Here is a 12485-nt window from a genome sequence, read left to right on the forward strand (position 1 = left end):
AGGGCAACGATTTAGGTGTCGCCAGAAAAAGGAGAAAGAGAGCTTTAAAATGATATCCATCTTTCCATAGTTACTTGTATTACAGAGGACGACACTTTCCCCAGTGTCAGCAGCTCCATTCAGCAGAATGGAGCTGCTGACTTTAGGAAAAAGTCGCCCTGTGTAATACAATGTAACTATGGATGGATATCATTTTGAAGCTCTCTTTCTCCTCTTTCTGGCGACACCTAAATCGTCGCCCTACGCCTTTTAGCTTTCTCTATTTTCGCGGCCGCAGCAATTTCAATTGCGAAACTAGCGAAAACTAAAAGGCATAGGGCGGCGGTTTATATACCATTGGAAAGAGAGCTTCAAAATGATATGCATCTTTCCATAGTTTCTGCACTGCTCGGAGTCCCTTTAACTGTAGTGCAGCTCTAGAAATCCACGCTAAACTGCCACTATTACTAGGATTTAAGAAGGTTTTTATCATGCAGAACTGTTCTCCCTGCTGGTTAGAACAGTTTAAGAACAAAAAACTGTCGGTAATGGGTTGATAAATCTCCCCCACAGAGTGTTGACAGTACTTGTATTGCTTATCCATATGCCATCAAGAATCTGTTGTCTGAATGCTCGTTCTGAATGTCTCTGCAAAGAGTTCCGCTCTTCTGAGAGAACATTACCATAACCCTTTTTATTCATATTGCTATACTTTGCTATTACACTTTTCCTATAGGACTAGCTAGATTTAGACTACGTATTCGCACTCTAATGCAAATTGGCGACAGCAACCTGATTTCTATGTGAAACTGTAGATTGTATCGATTGTAAATACAATCAAAATTGTATTATGTGTGGACTGACCAACCAATCCAAAAGGTTACTTTGCCTGCAGTGCTGAATATCAAAAACAGAAACACACCTGATTAAACCTACAAAAACATTTGATATACCCTATTAGAAAAGTAATAAAACTTAACTTTTAATAAAGTTACATTAAAAAGAATCCAATTTGCTGACCATATGGTATTAATGCGAAAAAGTGGACTGGAGGTCAGAATTCAGGGTCAAAAGACCATCCTCCTAGTTCACACTAGTATTCATTAACCTCTCTGGCGGTATGATTCCCGCGATTATTTTTAGCATGTAGCTAGCCTAGCGCTAGCTACATGCTTCCACCCTTCCTGCGGCGTCCCCCAGTATGCGCCGATCGCCGCCGGCGCGTATGCCCATCCGGAAATCCCATTCTGAATGGGATTTCCATGAGTGCTTCCCCCGTCGCTATGGCGATGCGGCGATGACGTCATCGATGTCGGGACGTCAGAGGGAGTCCCGAACCACCCCTCAGCGCTGCCTGGCACTGATTGGCCAGGCAGCGCACGGGCCTGGGGGGGTTGGGCACCCTCTGATGCGGTGGGTAGCGGCGAATCGGCGTGGCGATAGTAAGTAACAAGCAGCTAGCAAAGTGCTAGCTGCGTGTATAAAAAAAAAAAAAATTATGCAGATCGGCCCACCGGGGCCTGAGAAATCCTCCTGAGCGGCTTGTCCAGCACGGGGTTACCGCTAAGGAGGTTAAAACCCTACACCAAACTCAACATGTTTCATTTCCTCAATTGGAAACTTCGTCAGGAGAGATACGTGCAATAGTGATAGAGCAACAAAGTGCTCAACATAATAAATACATTGTATAATTCACATATTTACAATAGGTTAGCAAGAACAGAGTGACGGCCACTACCTGCAGCCTGCTGAGAAGTGAGCGTCCAGCCTCTCCTTTTATGCTGTAGTCAGGCCCGCAAAGGATGCTGGGTGAGGTGGGGCTGAACACGCCCCCCCCCCCCCAGCAGGTACAGAGATCCCCACCTATTGGGCCCTGCAAGCGTCTTTCAAATTTTTAGGCCAATGGCATAAACTAGCTATTAGGAGCCATATACTCTCAAAAGTTATCCAAAAAGATACCTGACCTTTGCCAGGCCTCCAGAGCTGGAAACGGAGTGGAGGCGACTGGCAATGGGGAGAATTTAGGCAACTTCCCGGTCACTATCTGAAATGGACAAAATCCCGAGGAAGAACTTTTCAAATTATTGTGCGCGAATTCTGCGAAGAGCAAAAACTTGACCCAATCATTCTGTGCTTCTGCAACGTAACACCTCAAAAGCTGCTCCAATGATTGATTGACTCTTTCGATCTGACCATTGGTCTGTGGGTGGTAGCCCGACGAAAATGACAGTTCCATGCCCATTTGGTGACAAAATGCCCTCCAAAATCTCGAAACAAATTGGACTCCCCGATCTGACACTATGTTTTCCGGGATACCATGCAATCGGAAAATGTGGCTGATGAACAAATCAGCCAACTCCTGGGCCGATGGGAGTCCTTTCAAGGGCACAAAATGGGCCATTTTACTAAAGCGGTCGACTACCACCCAAATGACCGACATGCCCTCAGACCTGGGAAGCTCACCCACAAAATCCATGGACAAGTGGGTCCATGGCTCACTCGGGGTGGGTAAAGGCTGCAACGTTCCCACAGGTGCCAGCCGGGAGGGCTTACTTTTCGCACACACCCCACATTCCCCAACATACTCCTTGCAGTCTGTTGCCAGAGACGGCCACCAAGCACACCTGGCAACCAGATCCTGTGTTCTGGAGGCCCCAGGGTGTCCCATGTTCTTGTGTGAGTGGAACATTTGCAATATCTGAAGACGGAATGGTAGTGGTATAAACATAACTCCCTCGGGCTTCCCCTCCGGGACGTCCTGCTGGAAAGTACTTAAAGTCACTATCCAGTCTTCCCAAGTCTCAATTGTTGCTAGTACCAGTTTTTGTGGGACAATGGTCTCTGGGGCAGAGGGCTGTGCTGTCTCCGGCTCAAAGCACCTGGACAGGGCATCTGCCTTAATGTTTTTGCTACCCGGAGTGTACGTAATTATGAATCTGAACCTCGAGAAGAACAATGACCATCGAGCCTGACGGGGGCTTAATCTCTTAGCTCCCTCGATGTATTCTAAATTTTTGTGATTAGTGTAAACTGTAATCGTGTATTCTGCTCCGTCCAACCAATGACGCCATTCTTCAAAGGCCAATTTAATGGCCAGGAGCTCCCTGTTGCCTATATCGTAGTTTCTCTCTGCTGGAGAGAACCTACGAGAAAAATAGGCACATGGGTGCAATCTACCCTGCAATCCTGACCGCTGGGACAGCACAGCCCCTACCCCGACCTCCGAGGCGTCTACCTCAACAATAAAAGGGATAGGAGGTGACCCCTCGGGGGCATACAACCAGATCGGAGATCGATGGGGCAATCAAACGGGCGATGTGGAGGTAACTTATCAGCAGCCTTGGGACAGAACACATCGGAATATTCAGAATATTGTACTGGTACCCCCTCCAAATGAATCCTGGCCTGGCCCAGTGTCACCCTCCCTAAACACTGCTGAAAACAATGATTTGACCAGCTAGTTAGCTGACCAGTAGCCCAATTGATCTGTGGGGAGTGAAGGTGCAACCATGGCATGCCAAGGATGACTGTGGAGGTGGTCATGTGTAATACAAAAAACTGCAGTCTCTCTGTATGCAGCACCCCTATAGTGACAAGGCAAACGGATGTCAGAGCTATGAGGGGATCGCACCTCATCCACTGCTGTCTGGAGGGTTTGTAAAGAACCAGACAAGGCTTCAATCACAGTCTTGTGACTACCCAGCACTTGATTGATGTTGTCCACCGAAGTGGCAAGTGCGCCCAGACGGTCAGAGTGTGCGTCCATTTGTATTTTGGTCTGGCGTTCTGTAACGATCGGTGTAACACAGAGAGGGTCTGATTACCGGTGAACTGCAGTATCACCGAGAATACAGAATATCACCGATTATCGATGATCTGCAGTATCACCGATAATCAGATATATCTACTAACCTCTGGACACCTGAGATAACAAGTGAGTGTTAAGTGCAACAGCAATACTTTGATTACCGCACAGAAGAATGTTCCTTCTGTTGGCCTAGACTCTCCCAGGGGAGGAGCTAGGCTGAGAGTAGGAAGGACAGAGTGTGAGTGACACCAGAGAGAGGGTGTCACTAACAGGTCTGGGAACTGCCTCTAACAGTAAGGCCAGTTCTCGAGGTCGGGCAAGCCAGGTCGTTAACACACAGACAGATATGGTACAGATTCAGGAGACAGATACGGAATCCAATGAACAGGCAGGGTTTGGCAATGAAGTATCAGAAAGGTACAGAATCAGTAGGCAAATACAGAGTCCAGGAACGAGCAGAGTTCGGCAACAGGATATCAGAAATAGCAAGGTACAGAATCAGAGTTCAGAGGAATAGTCAGGCAGACAAAAGGTCATAACAAATAATACAGTTCGATATTCCTGACGCTAAGGTGTGAGGTCCGTGATCGTCAACACCTTTGGAAACTATGCTAGAACACAGATACAGACAAGGTCTGATTGCTACCACGTAGTGATCGCAACGCCAGACGCCAGAGAAATGACCAGCACCCAGTATATATACCACAGCGCTCTCCAGCGCCACCCCTAAGTGCTGGACCAATGGAGGATGGTAAAAATGTCAGCTGACCAGCTTGGTCAGCTGACTCTTCTCTGGCTGTCACATAAGCTCTGCCTCTCAGCGCGCGCGCGCGTCCTTCTGAACCTGTGTGGACTAGCAGTCCCAGCCACACCAGACATGGTTTGCACAGTATCAGCTGATTCGGACGCGGGGGGCGCCGCACCGCTCTCAAGGCAAGCGGCGGACTCCCCGCGTCCAACCACCATGTCAGAGGTATCGCTATGCGTACAAACCGCCGCATCCAACGCGGACTCCACCGTTCTGTCCATGCGGCGGTTTCTTCGCGTTGTGCCGCCATGTTGGACGCGGAAACAGCCGCCTCACCCAGAACACTTGCGGCGGCTTTTCCGCGTTTCTTCACAGTTACTCTATCACTATTGCACGTATCTCTCCTGGGTCTGAGGCCGAATGGTAAACTGCGGCAAAAGGCTGGTTTCCATACGGCACGCTTATGGAAACGCAGGGACAGCTGACAGTGCATAGGCTGCACTGCCTGCCGTTTCCATTCATGCCTGGCGATTCACCGATGATTCGCTGCATTTCAGGGCCCTACAGCCCGCGATCCCACTCAGATTAATAATTGGTACTGCAAGCCCCGCCCCCCACCGGGAGTGATGCGCAGAGCTGCAGGGCTCTGCGCTGCATGTAAACGAGCCCACAGGGATTGGAGGTGACGTCACAAATACTAGGCTATTGTGAGTTTCTCTCATTTAGGCATTCTGTGAGTACAAAGAATAGCAGGAGTGCCGAAGGAATTGGGACAATTAAAGAACCGATGTAGACTTCTATCACTTGAAATGATCGGTGATAATAGCCACATGTGTGACAATTTAGTGGCTGTCACAGTTGGAAAGTCCTCGCCTGATCAGCATTGTATTGCTGCTGTGAGATGTAGCCGGATGCTTCTCCCTCCATCACCCCCTCCCCTCTCCACAGAACAGGGAACTCCAATCAGGGTGTCTGTACCGTTATTGTTAGTAAGATGTCACCAAACACAATCACCATATCTAACGAGTACAAATAACAGCTCCTAACATGGTGAGTCTGTGAGCAGCAGCACAGCCACACCAGCAATATACACTCACCTAAAGGATTATTAGGAACACATACTAATATGGTGTTTGACCCCCTTTCACCTTCAGAGCTGCCTTAATTCTACATGGCATTGATTCAACAAGGTGCTGAAAGCATTCTTTAGAGATGTTGGCCCATATTGATAGGATAGCATCTTGCAGTTGGAGATTTGTGGGATGCACATCCAGGGCACGAAGCTCCCGTTCCATCACATCCCAAAGATGCTCTATTGGGTTGGGATCTGGGGACTGTGGCGGCCATTTTAGTACAGTGAACTCATTCTCATGTTCAAGAAACCAATTTGAAATGATTCGAGTGACATGGTGCATTATCCTGCTGGAAGCAGCCATCAGAGGATGGGTACATGGTGGTCATGAAGGGATGGACATGGTCAGAAACAATGCTCAGGTAGCCCGTGGCATTTAAACGATGCCCAATTGGCACTAAGGGGCCTAAAGTGTGCCAAGAAAACATCCCCCACACCATTACACCACCACCACCAGCCATGCACAGGGGTAACAAGGCATGATGGATAAATTCTGTTTACGGCAAATTCTGACTCTATCAAGACTCATCAGACCAGGCAACATTTTTCCCGTCTTGAACTGTCCAATTTTGGTGAGCTTGTGCAAATTGTAGCCTCTATTTCCTATTTGTAGTGGAGATGAGTGGTACCCGGTGGGGTCTTCTGCTGTTGTAGCGCCTCCGCCTTAAAGGTTGTGCGTGTTGTGGCTTCACAAATGCTTTGCTGCATACCTCGGTTGTAATGAGAGGTTATTTCAGTCAACATTGATCTTCTATCAGCTTGAATCAGTCGGCCCATTCTCCTCTGACCTCTAGCATCAACAAGGCATTTTCACCCACAGGACTGATACATACTGGATGTTTTTCCCTTTTCACACCATGCTTTGTAAACCCTAAAATCCCAGTAACTGAGCAGATTGTGAAATACTCAGACCGGCCCGTCTGGCACCAACAACCATGCCACGCTCAAAATTGCTTAAATCACCTTTCTTTCCCATTCTGACATTCAGTTTGGAGTTCAGGAGATTGTCTTGACCAGGACACATCCCTAAATGCATTGAAGCAACTGCCATGTGATCAGTTGATTAGATAATTGCATTAATGAAAAATTGAACAGGTGTTCCTAATAATCCTTTAGGTGAGTGTACATACACATTTATTCCATATTACTGCTGATTACTCACCTGTTCTGCCCTCTGTACCATTGTCCTCCTCTTTACATGTCCTCATCATGTCACCCTCCTCCATAGACTGCTGATCACTCATCACATACGTCTCCTCTTCTTCCTCCTTAATTTTCACCATCATGATACCCTCCTCCATAAACTGCTGATCACTCATCACATACGTCTCTTCTTCTTCCACTTTAATTGTCCTCATCATGTCACCCTCCTCCGTAAACTGCTTATCTCTCCTCACAGACGTCTCTTCTTCTTCCTTTTTTACACCACTTACATGTATCAGTTCTTTACTCTAAGTTCACAAAATAAGAACTCATTTAAATTGTGAACACAGATAACAGCATATTCAGAAGGAAAAATGTAATACAATTTAGAGTCTCTGGAGACCCTCGGCTCCACCTACCTGATAATGCTGGGGGATGGTGGCATCTTCCTGTGGACAATCCTGGGAATAAAAAGGACCTGTACATCTCTCTGGTGGGTTTCTGTTACTGGAGACATCTGTAGGAAACACACACACTGACTGAATACATTGTCTCTATGTGATTATCAGATGATGGGGGATCTAGGTGGGCAATCCTGGGAATAAAGAGGACCTGTACATCTCTCTGGTGGGTTTCTGTTACTGGATACATCTGCAGGAAACACACACACTGACTGAATACATTGTCTCTATGTGATTATCAGATGATGGGGGATCTAGGTGGGCAATCCTGGGAATAAAGAGGACCTGTACATCTCTCTGGTGGGTTTCTGTTACTGGATACATCTGCAGGAAACACACACACTGACTGAATACATTGTCTCTATGTGATTATCAGATGATGGGGGATCTAGGTGGGCAATCCTGGGAATAAAGAGGACCTGTACATCTCTCTGGTGGGTTTCTGTTACTGGATACATCTGTAGGAAACACACACACTGACTGAATACATTGTCTCTATGTAATTATCAGATGATGGGGGATCTAGGTTGACAATCCTGGGAATAAAGAGGACCTGTACATCTCTCTGGTGGGTTTCTGTTACTGGATACATCTGTAGGAAACACACACACTGACTGAATACATTGTCTCTATGTGATTATCAGATGATGGGGGATCTAGGTGGCTATGTTACCACTAATAAAATAAGCTAATATTGCAAAATCCAGGTGGAGACCCAGCTTTTGCTTCTGACTGTACACGCCTGCGGGATCCGGGTATATACTGGTTGACTCCCTGGTGCTACGACTGTCAGTGCTTGGAGCTCTAGGTCAACTTTTTTTCATGGATCTATGTACACTCCAAGTACTGCTCTCTCCTGTACAAGTAATGAAAGTCTCCCCTTACCTGGTGATGTGCGGGGCGGCTGACTCTCCATCATGGGGTCCTTGTAGAGGTCCTGGTGTCCTTCTATATACTGCCCCTCCTCCATGGAGAAATAGATGAGACAATGAGCCTCCTTATAGGAACCTGACACACAGAATGATACAGTCACCACCATACAAATCACTGGCTGTCACTGGATACTGTCCCATAATTCCTGCTAATGCTCAACTCACCCCGACAGCAGATCAGTGAGGATGTTGTGGCCTTCTCGTGTCTCTCAGATATCAGGGGGTGAGGTGGGGGCACCGCGATGGTCACCAGACTTCACAGAAGGGACACTCTGTATGGAGAGACTGAAGGTAAGGTCACGTGACACTCCCAGAATCCTCCTCACCTCTCCAGTCATGTGACACTCCCAGAATCCTCCTCACCTCTCCAGTCATGTGACACTCCCAGAATCCTCCTCACCTCTCCAGTCATGTGACACTCCCAGAATCCTCCTCACCTCTTAACCGTCATGTGACACCCCCAGAATTCTCCTTACCTCTCTAGTCATGTGACACCCCCAGAATCCTCCTCACCTCTCCAGTCATGTGACACTCCCAGAATCCTCCTCACCTCTGCAGTCATGTGACACTCCAAGAATCCTCCTCACCTCTCATGTTTAAGTCTGCTGTCATTAAAAGACAACTGTAGCAAGAGAGCTATGGAGGCTGACATTTATTTCCTTTTAAAGAGAACCCGAGGTGGATCTTTGGGGACAGAGGCATGGTTTCTGCCTAATGACATGGCTCTGTGTCCCCCAACCGCCGCTCTCTCTGCCCCCCCCCCCCACACACCACCGCGCTATAGCCCCCCAAATTTAGCGACAAGATTTGTCTCTAACTCGGAGGTAAACACAGGGTAGAGGAATTCCCTGTTCAAAACATTCCTGCGGGGTTTCCCGAGTTTCCATTGGGCAGCTCTCTCTCCCTGGCCGCGCCTCCTGCCACACGCTATAAGACACACAGTCTCTCAGTGCAGCGTTGTAACCTACAGGTCATAAAATGATAGTGGGCCATTAAGGCCCATGGGAGCGGCAGCTTTTGCGGCTACCTGATCCGCGCAGTCCCCTGGATCACGTAGCCTACATTTTTTTTTCATTTATTGAGCCCAACTCGGACTCTCTATAAGCAATACCAGTTGCCTGGCTGTCCTGCTGATCCTCTGCCTGAAATACTTTTAGCCATAGCCCCTGAACAAGTATGCAGCATATCAGGTGTTTCTGACATTTTTCAGATCTGAAAAGATTAGCTGCATGCTTGTTTCTGGTGTGATTGACAGTATTATACCCAGCAGATCCCCCTCCCCCACTATGTGCTCCTCCCCCACCCCAATACCTGTCCTCCCCTCCCCCACTATGTGCTCCTCCCTCACCCCAATACCTGCCCTGCCCTCCCCCACTATGTGCTCCTCCCTCTCCCCAATACCTGTCCTCCCCTCCCCCACTATGTGCTCCTCCCTCACCCCAATACCTGTCCTCCCCTCCCCCACTATGTGCTCCTCCCTCTCCCCAATACCTGTCCTCCCCTCCCCCACTATGTGCTCCTCCCTCACCCCAGTACCTGTCCTTCCCTCCCCCACTATGTGCTCACCCCAATTCCTATCCTCCCCCACAATGTGCTCCTCCCCTCACCCCAATACCTGTCCTCCCCTCCCCCACTGTGTGCTCCTCCCCCACCCCAATACCTGTCCTCTCCTCCCGCACTATGTGCTCCTCCCTCACCCCAATACCTGGCCTCCCCTCCCCCACTATGTGCTCCTCCCTCACCCCAATACCTGTCCTCCCCTCCCCCACTATGTGCTCCTCCCTCACCCCAATACCTGTCCTCCCCTCCCCCACTATGTGCTCCTCCCTCACCCCAATACCTGTCCTCCCCTCCCCCACTATGTGCTCCTCCCTCTCCCCAATACCTGTCCTCCCCTCCCCCACTATGTGCTCCTCCCTCACCCCAGTACCTGTCCTTCCCTCCCCCACTATGTGCTCACCCCAATTCCTATCCTCCCCCACAATGTGCTCCTCCCCTCACCCCAATACCTGTCCTCCCCTCCCCCACTGTGTGCTCCTCCCCCACCCCAATACCTGTCCTCTCCTCCCGCACTATGTGCTCCTCCCTCACCCCAATACCTGTCCTCCCCTCCCCCACTATGTGCTCCTCCCTCTCCCCAATACCTGTCCTCCCCTCCCCCACTATGTGCTCCTCCCTCACCCCAGTACCTGTCCTTCCCTCCCCCACTATGTGCTCCTCCCTCACCCCAATACCTGTCCTCCCCTCCCCCACTATGTGCTCCTCCCTCTCCCCAATACCTGTCCTCCCCTCCCCCACTATGTGCTCCTCCCTCACCCCAGTACCTGTCCTTCCCTCCCCCACTATGTGCTCCTCCCTCACCCCAATACCTGTCCTCCCCTCCCCCACTATGTGCTCCTCCCTCACCCCAATACCTGTCCTTCCCTCCTCTGTGCTCCTCCCCTCCCCCCCACTATGTGATCCTCCCCCAATACATGTCCTCCCCTCCGCCACTATTTGCTCCTCCCCACCCCAATACCTGTCCTCCCCTCCCCCACTATGTGCTCCTCCCTCACCCCAATACCTGTCCTCCCCTCCCCCACCCCAATACCTGACCTCCCCTCCCCCACTATGTGCTCCTCCCCTCACCCACTATGTGCCCCTCCCCTCCCTCTGGTGGCTGCAGCTCTCAGGCACTGGGTGTGACAGGAGGAAAGCCCTTTACAAATGTTAAATTGATTATTAATTATAGATACAGGCGGCAAATAATGGAAATAAAATATAAACAAAGTAACCTTTCCCCTCCTCTGCAGCCGCGCGAGCTCTGCTCTTCCCACTTCCGCTCTATCACCACTTCCGGTCTCTTTCTTCCAACGTGCAGAGGGCGGGGATTCCCAGTGACATCACTCCCACACGTGACCTCCTCTGTGTGATTGTAGCGCTACCATTGGCTGCAGGACAATATGCTCCACCCACCAACTTCCGCCCTCTCCTCATGACTTCCTCTCTGTGGTTCTATATTTCCGGTTTATGCGTACCAGCTGGAGGAGGAGAGCTCGCCATCTTGTGGTCAGTCAGGTAACTGCAGCCTCATTTATGAATCATAGGAAGAGAGAGCAGCTAGGGAGTATCCGGGAGAGAGAGGGGTGTGGCTAGGTATGAGGGCGGGGACAATATCATCTGGGCGTGGTCAGTCAGGTAACTGCAGCCTCATTTATCAGTCATAGGAAGAGAGAGCAGCCAGGGAGTATCCGGGACAGAGGGGTGTGGCCAGGTATGAGGGCGGGGACAATATCATCTGGGCGTGGTCAGTCAGGTAACTGCAGCCTCATTTATCAGTCATAGGAAGAGAGAGCAGCCAGGGAGTATCCGGGAGATAGAGGGGTGTGGCTAGGTATGAGGGCGGGGACAATATCATCTGGGCGTGGTCAGTCAGGTAACTGCAGCCTCATTTATCAGTCATAGGAAGAGAGAGCAGCCAGGGAGTATCCGGGAGATAGAGGCAGGGGTCTAGTCCTGGGAAAAGAGGTGAGTGGACTCACCCTGACCACCCCAACCCCCCCCATCCACCACCACCCAAAAAATAGTCTAATGCACTGGCTGCTGTTGAGAGTATATTGAGATTGTGAAGAGTGAGTCCCACTGGGAGCTACTGAGAAGTGGAGGGGGGAGGCATGGGGAGCTACTGAGAAGTGGGAGGCACATCAGGACCTATTAAAAAATGAACTCACTCTAGCCTGTGTATGAAAGTTTTTTTACCAAGTGGTGGGCAGCACAGTAGACTAGTGAATAGACCCTTGCAGCGCTGGGTCCCCAGTTCAAATCCCAGCCAGGACCCTATCTGCATGGAGTTTGTATATTCTTCCCGTGTCTGTGTGGGTTTCCTCCGGGCACTTTGGTTTCCTTCCACATCCCAAAAAACATACAGATAACCTAGACAACAACGGACTACTTTACTATGGTACAGATTAGATTGTGAGCTCCTCTGAAGGATCAGTTAGAGACATGACAGTATACTCAGTAAAGTTCTGTGGAAGATGAAGTATTAGCAATAATAGTGGGATGGGAGGAAGGCAGCACTAATGTAGCACCAGTTGGTCTCTATACACACAGGAGAAGCAGACTGATAAAGCAGACAGCAAGAGGAGGAGATTAACAGAGGTGACAAACATGCAGTCAGTCACCTCTCTTGTAAACACACTACACAAAAGGTAAACAATTCTCAGCACCCCATGGAGGGAAGCAGTGGCTGTAGAGCTCTTCCCCCTGCTGAACTATCACTTTCACTATTTCAGCTCAGGAA

The 12485-nt window shown here is 49.6% G+C and overlaps 1 protein-coding gene across 1 annotated transcript in view; it reads right to left on the reverse strand.

The window, feature by feature from the left end:
- LOC137537297 (zinc finger protein 850-like) overlaps positions 1-11053 on the reverse strand; it is a 96119-nt gene extending 85066 nt beyond the window's left edge. Inside the window, exons 1-5 of the mRNA XM_068259374.1 lie at positions 10978-11053; positions 8369-8475; positions 8157-8279; positions 7230-7327; positions 6830-7118 (exon numbers count right to left, since the gene is read on the reverse strand). Coding sequence (XP_068115475.1) covers positions 6830-7118; positions 7230-7327; positions 8157-8241 — 472 coding nt within the window. The 5' untranslated portion in view covers positions 8242-8279; positions 8369-8475; positions 10978-11053. The remainder of the gene's footprint in view (positions 1-6829; positions 7119-7229; positions 7328-8156; positions 8280-8368; positions 8476-10977) is intronic.
- Positions 11054-12485: the final 1432 nt, after the last annotated feature.

This window comes from Hyperolius riggenbachi, chromosome 10, assembly GCF_040937935.1.
Source record: "Hyperolius riggenbachi isolate aHypRig1 chromosome 10, aHypRig1.pri, whole genome shotgun sequence".
NCBI lineage: Eukaryota > Metazoa > Chordata > Amphibia > Anura > Hyperoliidae > Hyperolius > Hyperolius riggenbachi.